This window comes from Podarcis erhardii (assembly GCF_964252035.2).
Source record: "Podarcis erhardii genome assembly, chromosome: 12".
NCBI lineage: Eukaryota > Metazoa > Chordata > Lepidosauria > Squamata > Lacertidae > Podarcis > Podarcis erhardii.
The window spans coordinates 32,170,267-32,189,771 of NC_138513.1; the positions used below are offsets into that span (position 1 = coordinate 32,170,267).

Consider the following 19,505-nt stretch of genomic DNA (forward strand, 5'->3'; position numbering starts at 1 on the left):
TAAATGCCCATCGTGTCTGTGCGAGTGTGTGTGAGGGGAAAATGTGTGACAATGAGTGTAGTGTAAAAAGTGTTATAGAAATGTAATGTGACTGGGTTTAGAATGGATAAAACAGTTGTCTTCACTAGGCTACTGGGGTGCCTCTATTTTATGAAGCAACACCATATTATGTTGAAGAAAAAATGTCATTCTTTCAGTGGAAGTAATAGAAGCCAATCTTTGAAGGCTGGAAAAAGGGGATATGTGTGGGATGTAACAGAGGTCTTTCCCTCAGCTCTGTTATGAACAAAGGAGCCAATGTTGTAGATGAGTGTTGAGAAGTGGCCAGTTTGCACATGTGCCATGTTTTGTTCATTGCCTGAACCTACTGGTGTAATATTTCCTCACAAGTGACACTGCAACACATCTGATGGGAAAACCTGATAAAATATCTAAGCGTTTCAGTAACAGCTGCATTTTATTAGGGTTTGTTGTTTTTTTTTAACCAAAATTAAAGCGGAAAAAGGCAGCTTGAGACAATCCCACAACTACAAACTGGGAGGGAATGGAGCCAAAGCTCAGAAACATAAACAAGCACATAAATAGCTGAGTTAAGAAATATATCCAGGTTCCTAAGCAATGGGAAAGTTTTCAAAAGGAGCTTTCCACCCTTTGAAGCCCGGATAATGTATCTATGGTGAATAACAGGAAGGTATCAATCAAGGAACAGAAGAAAATTCTTGCATTTCATAGAAAGTTTGAGGGATCTCTGGAGAAGAACAGACAAACAGGGAATAAATATCCTTGCCACTTTTCTGCTTCTCACTATGTTTTCAAAATGTTTATATCCTGGCTTTCCACTAAAAAGTACGTATTACAGCTAACAGAGTCAATTCCACACAATATAAATATTTAGAATCACATGTAAAAAAAACAACACAACCCAGTAAAATATCATTTGGTTTGTAAGAGAAAAGAGGAATGGTGCCATATATACTTTCAATCATCTTCTCCAGAGAAGTCTTGGCATCATTGGTGGTGAGGAGGCACCTGAAGCACAGCCTCTATTGCTATCTCAACAAATAACACTTAAATGCTCCCTCAGGTATAGTGATCCAAGACATTTAGGATGCCAAAGATCAACACAAGTACTTTTAATTGTGTCTGGAAGCCAACTAGGAGCTACTGAAGTTCTCTAAGCTAAGTGTGATCAGTATTTGCTTTCTTAGTACAGCATGTCCTCATTAACAAGTTGGTGTCCTTTCTGAAATTTTCCAAAGGACAATCCCACATACAACATATTGCCAATAGTCTAGTCCAAAACAAGGCTGATAATGGAAAGATCTTACTTTCCCAGGGAAAGCTGTAACTGTCTAATTCCTTGTCAAGGATGCCAGAAGCAGAGACGGATCCAGCAGCTTCCCCTTGCCAATAACCTGATTCATAGGAGGAAGTGCAACCTCACCAATGTTGCAATTTATGAGGTAAAGTCAAATTGATTATGTTCAAATGAGCTTCCTTCCTATTTGTTAAGACAAATTCCTCTTTCTAGTTTTAGAAAGACCCTTCAGGAGTCCTAGTAAATGTTTAAATACCCTTGCAGAAAAGATGGCCAACTGAATCATAACTTGTAATAAAGCTTCCAAAACCTAAAGATTTTATTTTTATTTATTTACATACCTTAAATAGAATAAATTGAGTCAGCCCATTGGGTCCAGCACTGCCTACGCTAGTGTTTTTCAACCTTTGATCCCTAGTTGGGGTTGAACTACAATTCCCATAATCCCATAAAACAATTTAGCCACTGCTCAGGGATGATGGCAGCTGCAGGCCAACAACGCCAGGACTACAATACTGAAGAGCACTTGTCTACATTGATTGGCACTAGCTCTCCATGGTTTCCAGCAGGTTTTTTCCAGCCCTATCCAAAAACGCCAAGGATTGAAACTGGGACCATTGGAAACCAAGCACCTTCTCTACTGCTGAGAAATACCAAATTCTGCCAAATACAAAAAGGACTGCACAAGACTAATCGCCACACAACATACAACCAAGGACAATGGTGCCAGATTTCTAACAGGCCATGCCATTAACACAGTGTTTTCCATTTTCCATTATTTGTCACAATTCCTTATTAAATTGCTAAAGGAAGAAAGAGGGGTTGGTGGAACCATAGCAAACAGTTTAACCTAGACACAGGATGTGTAACAGGAGTGTCAAAAACAGCAGAATTTCTGAAGCACTCCTGACAGCATTTCTAAGCACCAAGCATGCTGCTCTTAATCTATAAGTGATTGCGCTCTTTTGAAAGGTCAGTAGGCTGCAGCATCTATCATGGCAGCTACCACAGCCATGCCGCGTCCTTCACAAATCCTGTACAATGAATTATGAGTAGTATTATTCCCCATCTGGCTTTGGTTGAGCGAAAAGACAAAGAAATTTCTTTTGTTTCTTTTTACGTATCCTAAAAGGAACACATGCTTCAATCAAACAAAAAGTATGACGGGCATGTTGACCACTTCCCAGAAAATGCCATGCACTTCCTTGTACCAAACTTATTTCCTGCACAGCCATAGGGCGGTATAGAAATAGGGTATAAGGTGGTATAGAAATAACAGCAGCAGCAACAACAATCCTTTGCCTTAGGAAAAAGACTGGATTTGCCAAAGCAGCCAAACATCCAGTGCGTAGAAAAGCAGAGTGCTTCAACTTGGACTGGTCCTCACCCTCCCAATATAGTTCAGATCAAAATGCTACATTTACCATGTGGTTAGGCACTGGTATGGGATGTGAAGTGACTCCTGCCATACACCAAAAGAGGGTTGGATAGCTCAGTCTTGCAGAGACGTTCTGGCTACAGCAAAAACTGCCCCAAGCCATGTCACATGTGAACATTAAGCTTGACATGCAAGTTATCATTCCAAACCATTGCAATATTCTTGAGGTAGAAATGAGTGGCTCCGTATGCCCCCCCCCACGTGATATACAATGCAAACTAGCCAATACATTACATGTGAACTCCAAAGATCACAAGATGTGAGTAACTTTCAGACTGGCCACAGCAAATGGGATGTGCATACCTCTCTTTTGTGCTACAACCACTGTGGTGTTGTTGTTGTTGTTGTTGTTGTTGTTGTTGTTGTTGCTGTTGCTGCTGTTGTTGTTGTTGTTGTTGTTGTCACATGCCCTTCATCAGCAGGTCCCAAGGCACGTGACAACAATTTAAAATTCAGCATTAAAAACAGAACAAATTACAGTCACAGCCCAATACTGGTTGTGTCTTACAGCATCTAACTAAATATACATATATGTAAAGCTGCTGGAGTAGGTACGTTCTTCAATATTTTCTAAGGTTACATGTACGCTAGAAATTTAAACCAGTTTTATGCCTGTGTAACTGTTGTGGGCCCATCTAACGGAATGCTAAAAATTAAAAGTTACACGAAGGGCTAAAGATTCCCAACAAACAAGTCTTAGTACCCCACAAAGCTACACATTCCAAGGATTCTCTGGAAGAAAGCCATGACTGTTAAACAACTTAAACTGATTGAAGGCTGTGGTTAAGATTAATTTCAGTGGCATGTGGAATTAAATTTTAAAAAGTCAATAAAGTTACTCATTTCATAATTTAAGACATTTCTATGTAGTCTTTTAAGCACCACAAGTGGCTTACCAAACTAGGTCAGGAAGTAAGAAGCAAGTAATCTGCTACCTTATCTACTCTCATTACTAGGTAGCTCTGGGGCAGCACTTAGAAAAGCAACAAATGCCAAGCCTCTATTGTTTTACAACAGCAACAGACTTGCCTATGGGAACTCCTGAAACACCACTGACTTCCCATAGGCTATCAGGCCAGGTTCAGGGTTTTGAGCAACTTGGGCCCAGTATACTTTATGGCAGGGGTCAACAAACTTTTTCAGCAGGGGGCCGGTCCACTGTCCCTCAGACCTTGTTAGGGGCCGGACTATTATGGGGGCGGGGGAGAGAATGAACGAATTCCTATGCCCCACAATTAACCCAGAGAAGCATTTTAAATAAAAGCACACATTCTACTCATGTAAAAACACGCTGATTCCCAGACCGTCCACGGGCCAGATTTAGAAGGCAATTGGGCCACATCCAGCCCCCGGGCCTTAGTTTGCCTACCCATGCCTTACGGTCTACCTGAGCCATTATATCTCAGATCAATCACAGAGATTATCTGGAAGAGTGCTGTTAGCTGTCACCCATGTTACAGGGGCGTGACTGGCCTCAACTAGAAAGTCAGACATTTAGCATCACCAGTCCTATGCTACAGAACATTCTCACTGCAGAGATTTGGCAGACAGCCTTGCTGTTGTCTCTCTTGAGGATCTTTTTATGCCAACAGGCCTATACAGCTGTTTCTGTCTGTTTTTGATTAGCCAGGCACATCAAAGATTAAAAGCATTGCTTTTAATGGCATTTTGTATTTCGTTGTAGTACATAATCCTGATATTTTATGAAGTCATACCTTGGATCCTGAACGCCTTGGTACTCAGATGTTTTGCCTCCCGAATGCCACAAACCCGGAAATGAGTGTTCTGGTTTGCGAACTATTTTTGGAAGCCGAACGTCCAACGGGGCTTCCGATTGGTTGCAGGAGCTTTCTGCAGCCAATCAGAAGCCGTGCTTTGGTTTCTGAACATTTTGGAAGTGGAACGGACTTCTGGAACAGATTCCGTTTGACTTCCAAGGTACGACTGTACAGAAATACTTTAATAAATATATAAAAATAATAACACATATAATACAATTGATCTGCTGGCTAAAGCTGATCAGGTTCTGTGGAAGAGCAAAACATTCAAGCACAAATACAGTTGCTAAGATGCAGTGTTGTCCTGTAGACGAAGACTTCAACCACCAGTGTAGAAGTATTTCACCAGCTTCAAAAGTTACCGTATTTTTTGCCCTATAGGACGCACATTTCCCCTCCAAAAATGAAGGGGAAATGTGTGTGCGTCCTATGGGGCGAATGCAGGCTTTCGCTGAAGCCTGGAGAGCGAGAGGCATCGGTGCGCACCAACCCCTCTCGCTCTCCAGGCTTCGGGCTTCGCTCAGCTCTCCGCAAGCCGTGGGAGCTCTCCCATGGCTTGTGGAGAGCTGCCTGTTCTGGGGGCTGGGGTCGGGGGAAGCTCGGGCTTCCCCCGCCCCAGCCCCGCGCCTGGGGGGGGGAAATAATTTTTGTTTCTTTATTTCCCCCCCAAAAAACTAGGTGTGCCCTAAGGGCCAGTGCGTCCCATGGGCCGAAAAATATTGTAGCTCTCTTGAAATGCTATGTGTTTTATATGGGGGAAAGTCCCTGCAACGTATACACGAGAACTGAGGTGATATAATGCCCAAGGGAGGACTTCATCATCTCTCCTAACCAATTCTGACCCACCCCCCCAAAAAAAAAGAATGCCAGGAAAAAACCAGACACTTTACATGCCACAACACAAAGTTATCCTCTCCAATATTGGGTAAAGGTTTGAAATGCAAAGTTAATCAGCTAATCTCACTGAAGTCACACATCGCTGCAACACTGATTATCACTGAATTGCTAAACTATTCTGGTTCTGTTTTAGGGATGGCTGATTAGAAGTCGGGAGTAGGTGTTAAATATTTGGAGGTTAAATATTTGGAAAATAATGAATTAAGGCAGTTCTGCAGGTTCTTAAATTTAAGAGGCTGGGCTTGGCAGCCTACCTACCCTGTAGTTATCCATTAGAACAGCCAGCCATGGTTTTATTGTCTGCATCACATCTTCAAGCAAATGTTTCTCAACCATGGAGCCATTATGAAATGTCAGGTTGCCAACATGGATAGACTTCCTTATCTCTGGCAATGTTAACAGCTGTCCAAAGTATTCCTGATCCGCAGGTTCCTATTAAACAAAAGATGAAAAAGATAAAAATGGCTGCAAAAAATCAACACAATAAAATTATACTCCCTAGTTATCCATGTACAAGAATATCCTACCTAGCACTGAAGCATGCAAAACACTGCATAAGTGAGGATTGTATTAAACAAGAAACTGCAGGGGTCAGTTAAGTCTGAAATTATGAAGCAATTTAAAGTGTTCAAGTCTATTAGTTTCATAAGGGGAAAATCCCAGCAGGTCATGAAAACTGGTGGCATTTGGTAATTGATCAGACGAGAGAGGGTGGGGGGAAAGGCTTGCTGTTGGTGAAAATGTACAGCCACATTAATTTGTCACTGTGCCAGACTGAGTTTACTTGCATTATTAAACAATGTCCCATGCAGGCAACACAATATCAAGTTTTAACTTAGGGAAACTGCTTCATCTTGCACTATTTCCCATAAGAACTTAGGGGGGAGAAGCTTGCAGAGAAAAGGTCAAACTAGTCTTAACATTTGGCTTCCAAGAGTGCTTAGCTGGATGTTTCTAGAAAGTTTACAGGCAAGGCATGAAGGCAACAGCACTCTCTCAGCACCTCTAAATACTGAAATTCCATTTAGCCACCAGGCCAATAGCCATCGATAGTCCTAATCTTCATGGGGTCATAGGGGGAAACCCTTCCTTTTTCTCTCCAGCTGTTGGGTTTTTCGCAAGTGGAGAGACAGGCACATCCTAGGTGAATCGTCTGCAATATCTGCACAATGCTAAAGACCTCCTCGTGTTACCTTGGCACCAGGTGCAAAATATCCCACTCGTCCCTTGACCTTAAGCATGTGCTGAGATTTAAACAACAACAGGGGGGGAGGAAGGAGGGATCATTTCCTCAAGCTCCAGTACTGTTATCACCATTTCCAATTGCTTTTGATAGAGCAGTAGCCCAAGTTAATTCCATAGCTTCGAAAGCACATTACCAGAATGCCTAGTCTAAGGGTGGCTTACCTGGCACTTCATGAAGTTGTAGTAGTTGCTACACCCTGTGGCGTTCTGAAAGAAGGAAGCAGTTCCAATTTCATCACCATTCAACAGAACATCAAACACCTGGAGGAAGAGAGCCATGGAAAGAAACACAGTTCAAAATATGGTTTCTGCTGGGTAAAACATTCTAAGGAACCGCAATGCTCGGCATAATTCAGTTGGTCACGAGTAGCAAGGAGATGCTTTGTGGAGTGTACCTGAGCTATGAAATATTGAGGCCATATAACATCAGTCCTAAAGGATCTACACTGGCTCCCAGTACATTTCCGAGCACAATTCAGAGTGTTGGTGTTGATCTTCAAAGCCCTGAATGTCCATGCATACCTGAAATCTCCAATCTCATTGTCCTGCCTGGACACTAAGGTCCAGCTCCGAGGGCTTTCTGGTGGTTCCCTGACTGCAAGATGTGAAGCTACAGGGAACCAGACAGAGGGCCTTCTCAGCAGTGACACCCAGGGCCACCTTTAGGGGAGGGAGAAATCGCTCAACTGTAACAACCACCGCCGCTCCTGGGCTCTGCTGCTGCGGGAGGACTAGGGTGCTGTCACGCAATGAGACGGAGCTGGGCAGTGCTACACAGAGCGCCCAGCGGCACGGGAGGAGAAGCACGGCAAGGAAACAGTCAGCGCGAGAGGGAGGGAGGCTGCCTGGCCTGTTGCTGCCACTCTGCTCCCTCCTGGGCTCAGCTGCTGCGGGAGGACGAGGGCGGCGCTGCGGGACGGGACAGACCAGGGCAGGGCTAGGCAGGGTGCCTGATGGCACAGGAGGAGAAGCACAGCAAGGAAAGGAATGGGCGTGATGCGGAAAGGAAAAGCTCTGCCCGCAGTGCAGGGCGGAGGCAAAGGAGCCACCGTGCGGTGCCCACAACACTGGGTCCTCCACACTCTTACCTGGGCTTGCACGCCTTCCTTGCACGCCTTCCTTGCACCCATCCACGGTGAACGGATCTCCCCTCTAAAAGTTCCTGGGGATGGGGATGTCCAACTACAACCCCCCAGAATTTGGCGCCAGGGTGCCCTGCACCCCTTGAACCCCCGAGTAAAGACGTTGCTAGTGACACCTGCCCTGTGGAATGCCTCCCCATCAGATGTCAAACAGAGCAACAGCTATTTGACTTTTAGAAGACATCTGAAGGCTTTCAGGGAAGCTTCCAATGGCTGGGTGTTTTATTGCGTTTAAAATATCTGTCTTGTTGAGAGCCACCCAGAGTGGCTGGGGCAACCCAGTCAGATGGGTGACATGTAAATAATAGAATTATTATTATTACTATTATTAGGAAGGATTTGTCTCCTGTTCTTGGGGCCAACTGATTACCATATTCAAAATTTGGAAGGCACTGTTTTTTGACCCACTTCAACTTCCCGATCCCACTGCCAGCCCCCAGGAAGATCCAATCTAGAATGCTGCTTCAATCTATTATTTGCCTGTGTTGGGCACACTCTATTCACTGCTCCACCATAGCTAAGATTTTAGAGGTTTCCTTATAATCAAGCAGTGTGTGTGTGTGTGTGTGTGTGTGTGTGTGTGTGTGTGAATAAAATAAATAAATGAAACCAGATAATGCGTAGCATGGATATAAACTGGAATGCTGAGAATACAAGTCACACAGTTATATGCATTTTAAAGGTTATTTCTAAAATTAGACAAATTATTCTGCAAAATGCACTATATTGCAGTAAGTAACTCATTAGCGGCTTACTGCTGCACACATCCAAAGGCTGCTTCGTGGCATCACTGCGCGGGAAACACAAAACGCCGCAAATTCAGAGCAAAACGCCAGCCCACAGTGTGTGCTGCTGTTTTCGCCTTCCACTCTTTTGGTGGGGGTTAAAAATTGGAGCCATTATTCATGGATATAGAAAGGTTTCAGGCGTGTGTTCAAGCATATGCAACGAGTTCCACGACTGCATCTTTCCTGATTTCCTGGGGATAAGCTAAACCTTTAGGGCATACAAGCACAGACTTAGAAAAACTAAAGCAATTCATGAAAGAGATGCCTATATAAACATATGCCACAGCACTCAATTCTGAAAAGAGGCCAAGGTAAATTTTGTAGAAACATTGGACGGTGATTTCTCTCTCCATTAGTTCTCCCTCTCTTTGCCCTTCTGTGGCAATATAAATGGACACCTTTTTCCAGCGTGGCGCTCGTGACCTCCATTCTGCTTCCTTCTGACCCCCTTATTCTCTTCAGATGGTTTTAATTGCTGGAGGCCAGCATGTGGGCCTCTAATACGTACTTCAAAGGCTTCTCTCCATTTCTTCTGCTGGATGTAGATTACTGCCAGATCAGTCTGCTGCCGGAAAAACGCCTTCTGCTTCTCATCTAACAAGCCAATTTGATATAACAATTCTGCATAGCCACCAAACATCTGCAAAGGGAATCAAGAAATTCAGCGATATTAGTCTAGATTATTCTAATCTTCTAGAATGCCCGTTTTTAAAAAAAAGGCAGTGCATTAGCAGATTTATTTATTTTTTTAAAGCATGCTTCCAAATTTTAAATAGTTTGCCAAGGCTGCAATAAAACTTTGGTGGCATTTATAAGCAGTCTAGTTCCCTGCAGGATCGCAGCTAATTTGCTCTTGAGAAACATGTGGTAAACTAATTAAAGTTTTACTGAAATTAGAAAGTTACATGGAACAATACTCCTTTTTCCCTTTCTTCCGTTATCCTTTCCCCACAATTTGAGAATCACAATCCACTGCTGGTTTAAAAAATAATATTTTTTTTTTTAATTAAACACAATATGGAGAAATCTTACCAATTCAGGGTCACAGAGACCATCTCCAATGGCAACACCCTTAAAGTTGATCTTTATCTTTGCTGTAGGATTACGGGTGTGGATATAATAGCCGATGGCAGGCACATACTTCCCTGCATAGGACTAGTGATATTGAAGAATACAGTCAAACAAAAAGGTAGTGTGAATAGCTTTCATGCATTTTTAAAAATTCTGTTTATTGATATAAACGCATAGAAAATACATCAAAAGTGATAGGTGTAGTCAATACAAATTGCATGCAGAAATAGAAAAAATAAAATGAAAATACAATGGGGAAGAAAACCTGAAAGCTGAGAATACAATAATGCATTCAACTATCATATATTTTGAAAAGGGTGTGTGTGAGAGTCAATTCAGTTCTCCATAAAGTGTCTCCACACTTTCATCTGGGGTTTAGTGGGCTGTTCAGCTGCTTTTACGTTAGGATAAGATCTTATACCATATGAAATAAAAAGATCTATTTTTAATGAACTGTTAAGGACTCTCCATACATGTGTCAGATGTTCTGACAGTGCAATGTCCCATACTTTTGATAGGCACTCCGATTGTGAAGGAGATGATTGGGACTTCCAATGGGAGGCCACTAACAATCTGGCTGCAGCGAAAAGCATAAACACAAGAGGTTTGTGCATGCAGGCAAGTTGGTATCGTGCTCCAAGGATAAATGCTTTTATGCAGTATGATTGCATCTAAAATATTTGATTTGCACCTACTAGTTTTCTTTATTAAGGCTGTAAGTAATCAAGAGAATTTGTGCTCTTAAGCTCATAGAAGGAGCACATAGAGGAAAGGGATAAGAACAGAAACTTTCAACCAACTCAGCGAAAATGAAGACATGGGGAACAAGGGGCAACAGATGGGGAAGGGCTTAATCCATGGATCTATTAGCGCTTCTGCATATTGGTAACCCAGTCCAAACTGCAGATATCAGGTGCACTGCAGAAGATATGGTAACATATAACTTAATGCAAGATAAGCATATACAAAGGAGCATATACTAATACTCTCAGCCTCTTTAGGCATTCAGGCCTTTTGTCTCAATTTCTGCCAATGAAGAGCTGACCTTTTACCCTTCACAAGGCTGCACAGCAACTGTTTGTTTCAAGCCTCTTCCATCTTTCCTTTCTTAGGAGGCTTTTTATGATGTGAAACCATGAAGGTGATCCCTGGTCTCCACAGGCAAAAGGCACAATGAAATCAGACTCTTTTCTCCCACCCCCACACTGCAGATTTCTTTCCTAGACAAGTATCTCTGTTAGCAAAAAATTAAAGAAGCTTTCTTTGCCAGAAAAATCAAGATGGGATCTACATCTTCAGAGACAAAGGAGACTCGTAGAACAAAGCTGTAATGAAAGCAGTATCTCTTGCCTAGAATGTCACACGTGTTAGCAGTTAGTATCAAAGAAAGAGTGGCTCTGCTTAAGTTGTTAGAGGCAGTGAGCAACAGATAGCTTTTAGTTAAAATACCAAAGAGGTTCCCTTCTCTCTCTTGGGGGGAGGATAGGTTTTGAAATCAATTTCAGTACCAAAGCAAGGATCAATGGGAAAAGCTCCTCTAGAAATACCTAAGCTCTTAATTTTTAAAAGAAACACTGCCAGACTAAATGCTGAGGCCAAAGTTAACTACCAGAAAATGTACTTTTGGGCTGGGAAAGGGAATCGCTAGGTAACAACACATTTTTTAATCTGGAAGGGACTGTTCTGGTCCTTTCTGCTCCCCCTGCTGGCTGTTTTATAGATATTATTTTTCATTATTTTACTAATTATAAAACATACTGTTGTTCACAGTACGTTGATAGATGTGCCTGTAACTAGGAAATGTAATTTAAAATTAAATCCAACTGGGTGGGGGGGGAACAGGTGCACCTTTGCTTTAGGATAATCCACAAAAAGTTCCTTAATTTCTCTTCGACGATCTTCATGTTCACAAGTTACACAGTTCAAGAATTAAAAGTTATCTGAACTTACTTCTCCTGTTGCGTAGAAGTCATTTTTCTGATAATCAGGAAAGAGCTGGAAAAACTGGATGAGGGCACTGAAATAACAGACGAAGTACAGGTAAAAATATCTGCACTAAGAAAGGTTGTAGTCAAATATCATAGTAGTGATGAAAATGAAAGCTTGCTAACTTATTCGGCAGCTGCACCTCAACAGAAGCAGGCTGACATTCACTCGTGAAAATATGGTCACAGGCAAGTGTGACATTATCCTTCAGCCACAAAATACATTTTGTCTCATAAACTGAACTACAGCGAAGTGCCACAGCATTAATCTCATCCCAACATACACAATCTATTTCACAGTTACAGATAGGTAGCCGTGTTGGTCTGCCATAGTCAAAACAAAACAAATTCCTTCCAGTAGCAGTCCTTCCAGTAGGTATTCCTTCCAGTAGGTATCTGAAGAAGTGTGCATGCACACGAAAGCTCATACCAAGAACTGACTTAGTTGGTCTTTAAGGTGCTACTGGAAGGAATTTGTTTTGTTTTAATCTATTTCACAGTAATATTAATTGACAAATATGCAGAAGCCTCAGCACACTTTTTAAAATTCTCCTTGCAGCTACAGTGCTTAAACAGAGACATTTTCTGCTGCAATATGTACAAGTTCTTGGGGAGGAGACAAGCAGGAAGACACGTGACATCATTTCTGCTTGGGCCATGAAACTCCAATTTTCCACATTGAAGGAAGCCACAGTCTGCATTTCTGCCATCTCTGTTACCAAGCATCATTCTTATTCAGAGTGAACTCACCTTTCCCACACAGCCATCTAGACTTTAAGGAGAGGAGAGGGATGCATTAAAAAAAATGGGGAATCTATAAAGAGGCAGATGAAATCAGACAGATGTATTGATTGATGTCTCCCAAGAATGAAGGAAAACTGCACCTATATTACTTAACAAAACCACTGTCTGGAAAGGGATGTTTAAAAGCTTTCTACTGTGCTACTGTCTGCATCTGAAAACATGCACACAACGTTCTGTTAAGTCCGGATGCCAAGGCCAATATCCAACTAAATTATGGGTAGGCAAACTAAGGCTCGGGGGCCGGATCCGGCCCAATCACCATCTAAATCCGGCCCACAGACGGTCTGGGAATCAACATGTTTTTACATGAGTAGAATGTGCCCTTTTATTTAAATTGCATCTCTGGGTTATTTGTGGGGCCTGCCTGTTGTTTTTACCTGAGTAGAATGTGTGCTTTTATTTAAAATGCATCTCTAGGTTATTTCTGGGGCATAGGAATTCGTTCATTTCCCCCCCCCCAACAAAAAATAGTCTGGCCCCCATAAAGTCTGAGGGACAGTGGACCAGCCCTCTGCTGAAAAAGTTTGCTGACCCCAGAACTAAATCATAAGAGAAGACCCACTGAAATCAATGGACTGATGTTACGGTAATTAAGTCCATCAATTTCCAAGGCCTACAACATGGATCAGCTCCATGTTGGGCAAAAGATTCCTGGACTTGATGACTTATGTGATCCCTTCCAACTCTACAATTCTACAAGTCTATGATCTCACCCAATGAATACATAATCATTTCCTTAAAATGAGAAGGGGATAAAGAACATTTTACTATATAAATATTTCAAAAGCTCTCCAGAAGGTGTCAGCAAGCGCTGACTTTTCTGGTGCATTTCAAAAGCTTAGCAGAAGAAAATGCAACTTGTATCGAGTGATTTACCTATACAAATCTCTTCCTACATCATCTTCATTCACCGCATAACCTGCGTCATCATCTGTGAAACTGAAGCCAGTTCCAACCTGATAGCAAAAGAGAATATAAAATATATGTGGAACAATTATCTTCCAGTTCTTCGCTGCTGTTTTTGACATCAAGCAAAATGATATTCTGTTAGGTATATGGTTTCTCCTACAGTTGCAAATGGAGTTAAAAAACCTGTTTTTGCAATTAGTCCATTAGAAGATCTGGATTCCTCCAGACACGGTATATTGTGGGTCATGACTAGTTTGGACCTGAGCCCACCACATAGTTAGCAGAGAGCCAGCACAGACCTAGTTCCAGATCTGAAGGGACCCCTCCTTCACTGGTAGAGCTCCACATTGCAGGGCACTGGAAATAATAATAAAAATGTCTGCTGAGAGGCAGCCCCAGGCACCTAGCATGGTGGGTCCATAGGGTCCACATCAGTGGTTAGCCCTGGCAACTGCCCAAAGATTTTGTCTAGCCATGTTTCCCCTACATGAGATCCTTCTTAAATGCCATACCACGTTGAGGAAAAAAGGGCTGTTGACAAAGTGACTATCCTTACATGTAACAGATAAAATTATGATGTTTTGAGATGCAAGAACATAAGGGTTAAGGCAATTGTTGCTGTCAAGTAAACTTTTTTATTCAATGGACACATTTAGATACGCAACATGAAGCTTATCCGTTGTTCACTTACCGGATTGTCAATGTAGAGCATGGAAAACTTGGAGGTCCAAGGAAATTTTCGTTCAGACACTATCAACATGGAAGAAAATGAGAGTCGAGTGTCTACAGCTTGAATCATTAGCATCAGTCCAAAAAGGAAGCAGGATGAAGAGTGTCATCATAACTGTATCTACTCAGCAGGCATGTCCTACTGAACTTAGTAGGGCTTGCTCCCATGTAGATTGTAGGCTAACATGCCAAAGTCACCTAGTAAGTCAATAATCAAGGTGTGCTTGAACTATCGGGTCCACTATTCAACATTTTGAGACCACAGAAGAAAACTATGCAGCCTTTCACAAGCTTACAGTATATAGCATTAAGTTGCCAACTGCTATATCATTATATGCTATTACTTTTTTCATCCCATTAAGGTATATGGCTGCTGTGATTAAGGTATATATTAAAAATGGATTTATCGGGCCAGACTTTGTCACTGATATTATCTCGGTGCACGTTACTGTAGTGAATTCATCTTTTGCTCATTTTATATCACAAGATGCAGCAATGTTGAACAACATGAGAAGGCTGCATTGTTAACATGCTGGATGGATTCAATATTTCAATGTTTACAGTAATGTTATTATTTGTTTTAGGCTATTAAACATAGCATTGGCTATTTTACAATATTTTCATATAGTTCTGCATTTCCTACCAAGACAGAAAAACAAAAAACTAAACCCAAGTACTTCAGATAGATGTTAGCACCTAGTGTAATTGTAAAAAGCATCGCATATCACTTGCAGTGAGAATTTTAAAGGTATTTTTTTAACCAAGTATGATCAGTCACATACCAGGTTGGAGAATGGTGTGATGAAAACATTTCCAAAATCTAAATGCCATTTATTTTTGATGGATTAAAACATGTTTAGGCTGCTTTATAGTTTATTGGTGGATTATTTGAATTATTTTTCTGTATCCTATTTTATATTGCAAGCTATCCTTGAGAATGCTTTAGCCCTAAGTTGATGTAAAAATATTATAAATAAAATTATGGCATTATGCAGCCAAATGCTAGCTTCACACTCCACAGACTTAGGATTGTACTGTAACTGGATAGCTCAGTCAGTACAGCATGAGACTTTTAGGGTTGTGGGTTCAAGCCCCATGCAGGGCAAAAGATTCCTGCATTGGGTCCTTCCAACTCTATGATTCTGTGAATGGTAAGACTGGGAAACTCTCTCAGTTTATTTATCCATTTTCCTCTCAGCACTTTTTGGGAAAAGTGCACATTCTCCTTTAACATGGATGTCACCTTAGGAACAAAAATTATTTATTAGAACATATTTCTATATTATTTTAAGTCTGTGAACTAATATTATAACAACCCGTAACCTGCCACTGATAATATAGGATGTGGGAAAATGGTTGTTTGCACATAAGAGCATGGGCGAAAGTTTATTATTGCAAGGTGATTTCATAGCAAAAGGCATTGCTTGGAGCATGATCAACGCGCGGACAGCTCATGCTGTCCTGATGATTGGTCCACGTAGCATAGCCTGATCAACTACGTGGGCCTGGTGTGATGGTATGGCATTTGTCCTTATCTGCCAGCTGAGGGAAAAGTTGCTTCTTGGTTTTTGTATCTTTTCTTCTGCACACAATAAATGTTTGACTGCAGCAGCTCTGGGGGCAGTCAGATTTCTTCAACCCATCTTTGCGTGAGACTGATTATTACGGATGTCGAGCAGGTTCAAATGCATTATTAGTTTGAGGGGAGGGGAAATATTTCTTTTTTTTAAAAAAAAAAGGTACTTCTATTTCATGCCATTAATGATAAAATATTATTCTTTCCCAAACTGCTACAGCAAGACATGCTAATTTGCTCAGCAGGATAAAGAATACAGATGCAAATTCCATACCCATAAGGAAAGAGGTTACATTTTTTATGTTAAAACTATAATGATATTAACATCTCGCTGGAAGCCTTCAACATAGAAATAAACAACACTTGCATGTGAGATTCTTGTTGACAACATACGGTCCGTGTTCCACAAAAATGCCAAACATAGAGGTTCCTCCAGGTCCACCTTGGAGCCAAAGTAGAATAGGGGCTTTTTCGGGTTGTACCTGCAGACCAGAAGGACAATAAAAACTGGAGCTGTTCCCACATAAATTTACAGAAAGCATGAATTATTTCGGTAGACTGTGAGAAATAAATGCCAACACTTTCTTTATAAGTACCGTATTTTTCCGTGTATAAGACGCCTCCACGTATAAGACGACTCCTATTTTTTGTGCCCAAAATTAAGAAATTAATATTTTAAACACTAAACACAACAACTCTGATATTTGACTAAATATTCAAAACACTGATATATTTAGTACTGTATATATAAACATCAAACAGAACAACTTTACTGATATATTGTGTGTGTGTGTGTGTGTGTGTGTGTGTGTGTGTATACAGGGAGGCAGTGGAAGACAGGAGTGCCTGGCGTGCTCTGGTCCATGGAGTCACAAAGAGTCGGACACGACTAAACGACTAAACAACAATATATATATATAGCCAATAGTGAGGGGAGGCTGGGGGGAAAGAACATGGATTGCGGCATGTATTTATTTATATATTGAATTGTGTATTGCTTTGTAACGATTTGTTGGGTCTCTGGACTGTAATAAAGATTGTTGTTGTTGTATATTTAATTGCAACATTATGTGTATAAGACGACCCCCAATTTTAAACTTAAATTTGGGGGAAAATATCGTCTTATACACAGAAAAATACAGTAGCTAATTTTATAACTAACACAAGACCTTTCCACATGCTCTGAGTGACCACGTGCTTGGTAAGCCATGTCTCTACTGTCCTAGTATCTTGTATGCACAGTGAAAATAAATTTTCAGACTTTAAACAGAGGGAGTAGAGGAAAGTAAATGGGATCAACATATGCACACAGGCCTCGTTTTCACATAGAATTAAGCCAAACCATGGTGAAGCAAGAAAGAGCAAGCTTCTGTGTCTCCAGAAGGAAAAATGCTACCATTTCAGTCCTCCCTCACTCCTCCTAATGCCATGCTACCCAGAGCTAAGCCATAGTTTGGCTCAGTGTTATGTGTGAATCTGCACCCGTGGTCTGTTTCCCCCAGGGAAACCATGAATGGTAAGTCACGAACAAAGGTTGGCTATGGTTTGTTTGGACTGAGACAATACGAAGCCAAACAATGGCTTTGATCTGGGTAGCATGGCAGCAACAGGTCCAGGTAAGGAGCAAAATGGCCATGATTTTCCTTCTGGGTACCCGAAAGCTTGCCGATTCCCACTGTGTCATAGTGAGCAGGGCCACAATATAATTATATGGGGTTGGACTGTACAGAACAAAAGATGGAGGAAACCCCAACATGGGATGGCCCGCCCGCCATAAAAGAGAAAGAGCGAGATACAACTCCCCACTCACAGAAATTCAGCATGACAGGGTAAAGACTTAGAGCAATCACTGAATTATTCTTGCACTCTGTGTGAACATCTGTACAGTGGTGCCCCACAAGACGAACGCCTCGCAAGACGGAAAACCCGCTAGACGAAAGGGTTTTCCGTTTTGGAGGCGCTTCGCAAAACGAATTTCCCTATGGGCTTGCTTCGCAAGACGAAAATGTCTTGCGAGTTCCTGCGGGGTTTTTTCCCTTCCCCCCCCCCTTTTCCTAAGCCCTAAGCCGCTTATCAGCTGATCCGCTGATAAGCCACTTATCAGCTGATCCGCTAAAAGCCGCTAAACCGCTAATAGCGCTAATCCGCTAAGCTGTCAATGGGCTTGCTTTGCAAGACGAAAAAACCGCTATACGAAGAGCCTCACGGAACGGATTAATTTCGTCTTGCGAGGCACCACTGTACATCTCTCATTTTGAAGACCAAGTAATGGAAGTTTAACCAGCTTGAAACTCTTCTGCTTCCTTCCCTTTTATCACAACACTCACTCTTTTCCGCAATATTATTTATTTATTAGAGTTGACAAATGAGATTGGCCAGCAAAATCGGTTGTGAAAAACCATTCAGGGTCTCCTCTAAATAAAACATTTACTGCTGCCAATTGTTTTCCCTCTCTGGCATAAGTTGTACAAGATGGAGTATGCTATTTATGTTGAGCCCAGGATTACAACAGAAGTATTAAACACAGAAACAAATCTGTTGCTCATAGCATCTGGGATTAATAATATTGCATTTCTAACAGAACAGTATATCCTTAAACTGAAGCAGTGTTGATATCCTTATGCAAAGCCTATTTTTCTTCTTCATCCAAGAGCATTCAGAATTTGCATCCTGCTAAGAAACACTTTTTGGCATAATTCATGGCAAGTGAACCATAAATAAATTACATTCACACTTAAAAAATATAAAACTAATGGGACTTATTGGCATAAACTTCTCAACCTTGTGTCAACTTAAGCAAGTTGTTTTGAGATTTCACAGTTTTATACTTCAAGCTCAAATCTCTTCAGAAAAAGCCACTAGGATGTTGTTTTAGGTCTTTGCCTGTAAAACATTCTGAAAACTCATCCACTGTTCTTTCTAAAGTGGTCTCAAATCCCACTCATTTTAGAGACATCTGGGCCAAATTGCCAACTCCTTTAAACATGTCAGTTCCCCCATCTCCTAAACAGAAAGTACTAAGAAAAAGTTGGAACCTTGAACACTTGCAGTATTTTGGCTGTCCTCATAAAAGTTATTGACCTAATATAGATTTCGGAATTCTTCTTATTGCTCACTTGTTTCTCTGGCAACCACCTGTGCAAAAAATATGTTTCAATCAACTCATTCCTTTCTGGAACCACATTATGCCAGTGTGAATTAATGGCACAAGGAATCAAGCAATGCAAATCTTCATGAGCAACAGGTTCTAAATTCAGCTCTTCACTTTATTCAGAGAGCTCTCTCAATTCTAACTAAGGACTCTTATATTATCTATTTCATTTAATTGCTTTTTGACCATTTACAAATAATTAAAACAACTCTCCTACATATTCTAATGAAAAATGAAAAGTTAGGTCATTAGTACTGGGAGCAAAGAGAGAGTCCAGAATTTGAAAGCTGACTTAAAAAAACAAGTCAGATAACTGCTAGAAAAACTGTGTCAAAGCGGGAAACATTTTGTTTCAAAAGGGAAAAGTCTAGGTTTGCCAATAATGGCAGTCAATTACAGAAACTTTTCAAACCAAATGTGAATAGGATATTAGATCAGGGTTTGGTAGATTCCAGTTCCAATCTAGCATGGACTCACTGACCAATGTACTCTCCATCTCAATTTCATTTCACAGCATACATTTTGCCTATTGGTCCAAAATGTGCTCTGAACACTTTACTCCCACGTACGAAACATACAGCCACATAACTATAACTACAGTGGTATCTCAGGTTAAGCAGCGCATGGAAAACAATAATCTCTTGTGTTTGATCACAAGATGATGCACATAACTC

The 19,505-nt window shown here is 41.2% G+C and overlaps 1 protein-coding gene across 6 annotated transcripts in view; it reads right to left on the reverse strand.

Moving 5' to 3' along the window:
- The window catches only part of CPVL (carboxypeptidase vitellogenic like), a 58,290-nt gene that overhangs the window by 21,787 nt on the left and 16,998 nt on the right, over positions 1-19,505 (reverse strand). For all 6 annotated transcript variants that reach the window (XM_081882257.1, XM_081882258.1, XM_081882256.1 and 3 more), the window contains exons 4-11: positions 16,048-16,162; positions 14,067-14,125; positions 13,343-13,422; positions 11,628-11,694; positions 9,639-9,761; positions 9,115-9,246; positions 6,839-6,937; positions 5,690-5,863 (exon numbers count right to left, since the gene is read on the reverse strand). In XM_081882257.1, coding sequence (XP_081738383.1) covers positions 5,690-5,863; positions 6,839-6,937; positions 9,115-9,246; positions 9,639-9,761; positions 11,628-11,694; positions 13,343-13,422; positions 14,067-14,125; positions 16,048-16,162 — 849 coding nt within the window. The remainder of the gene's footprint in view (positions 1-5,689; positions 5,864-6,838; positions 6,938-9,114; positions 9,247-9,638; positions 9,762-11,627; positions 11,695-13,342; positions 13,423-14,066; positions 14,126-16,047; positions 16,163-19,505) is intronic.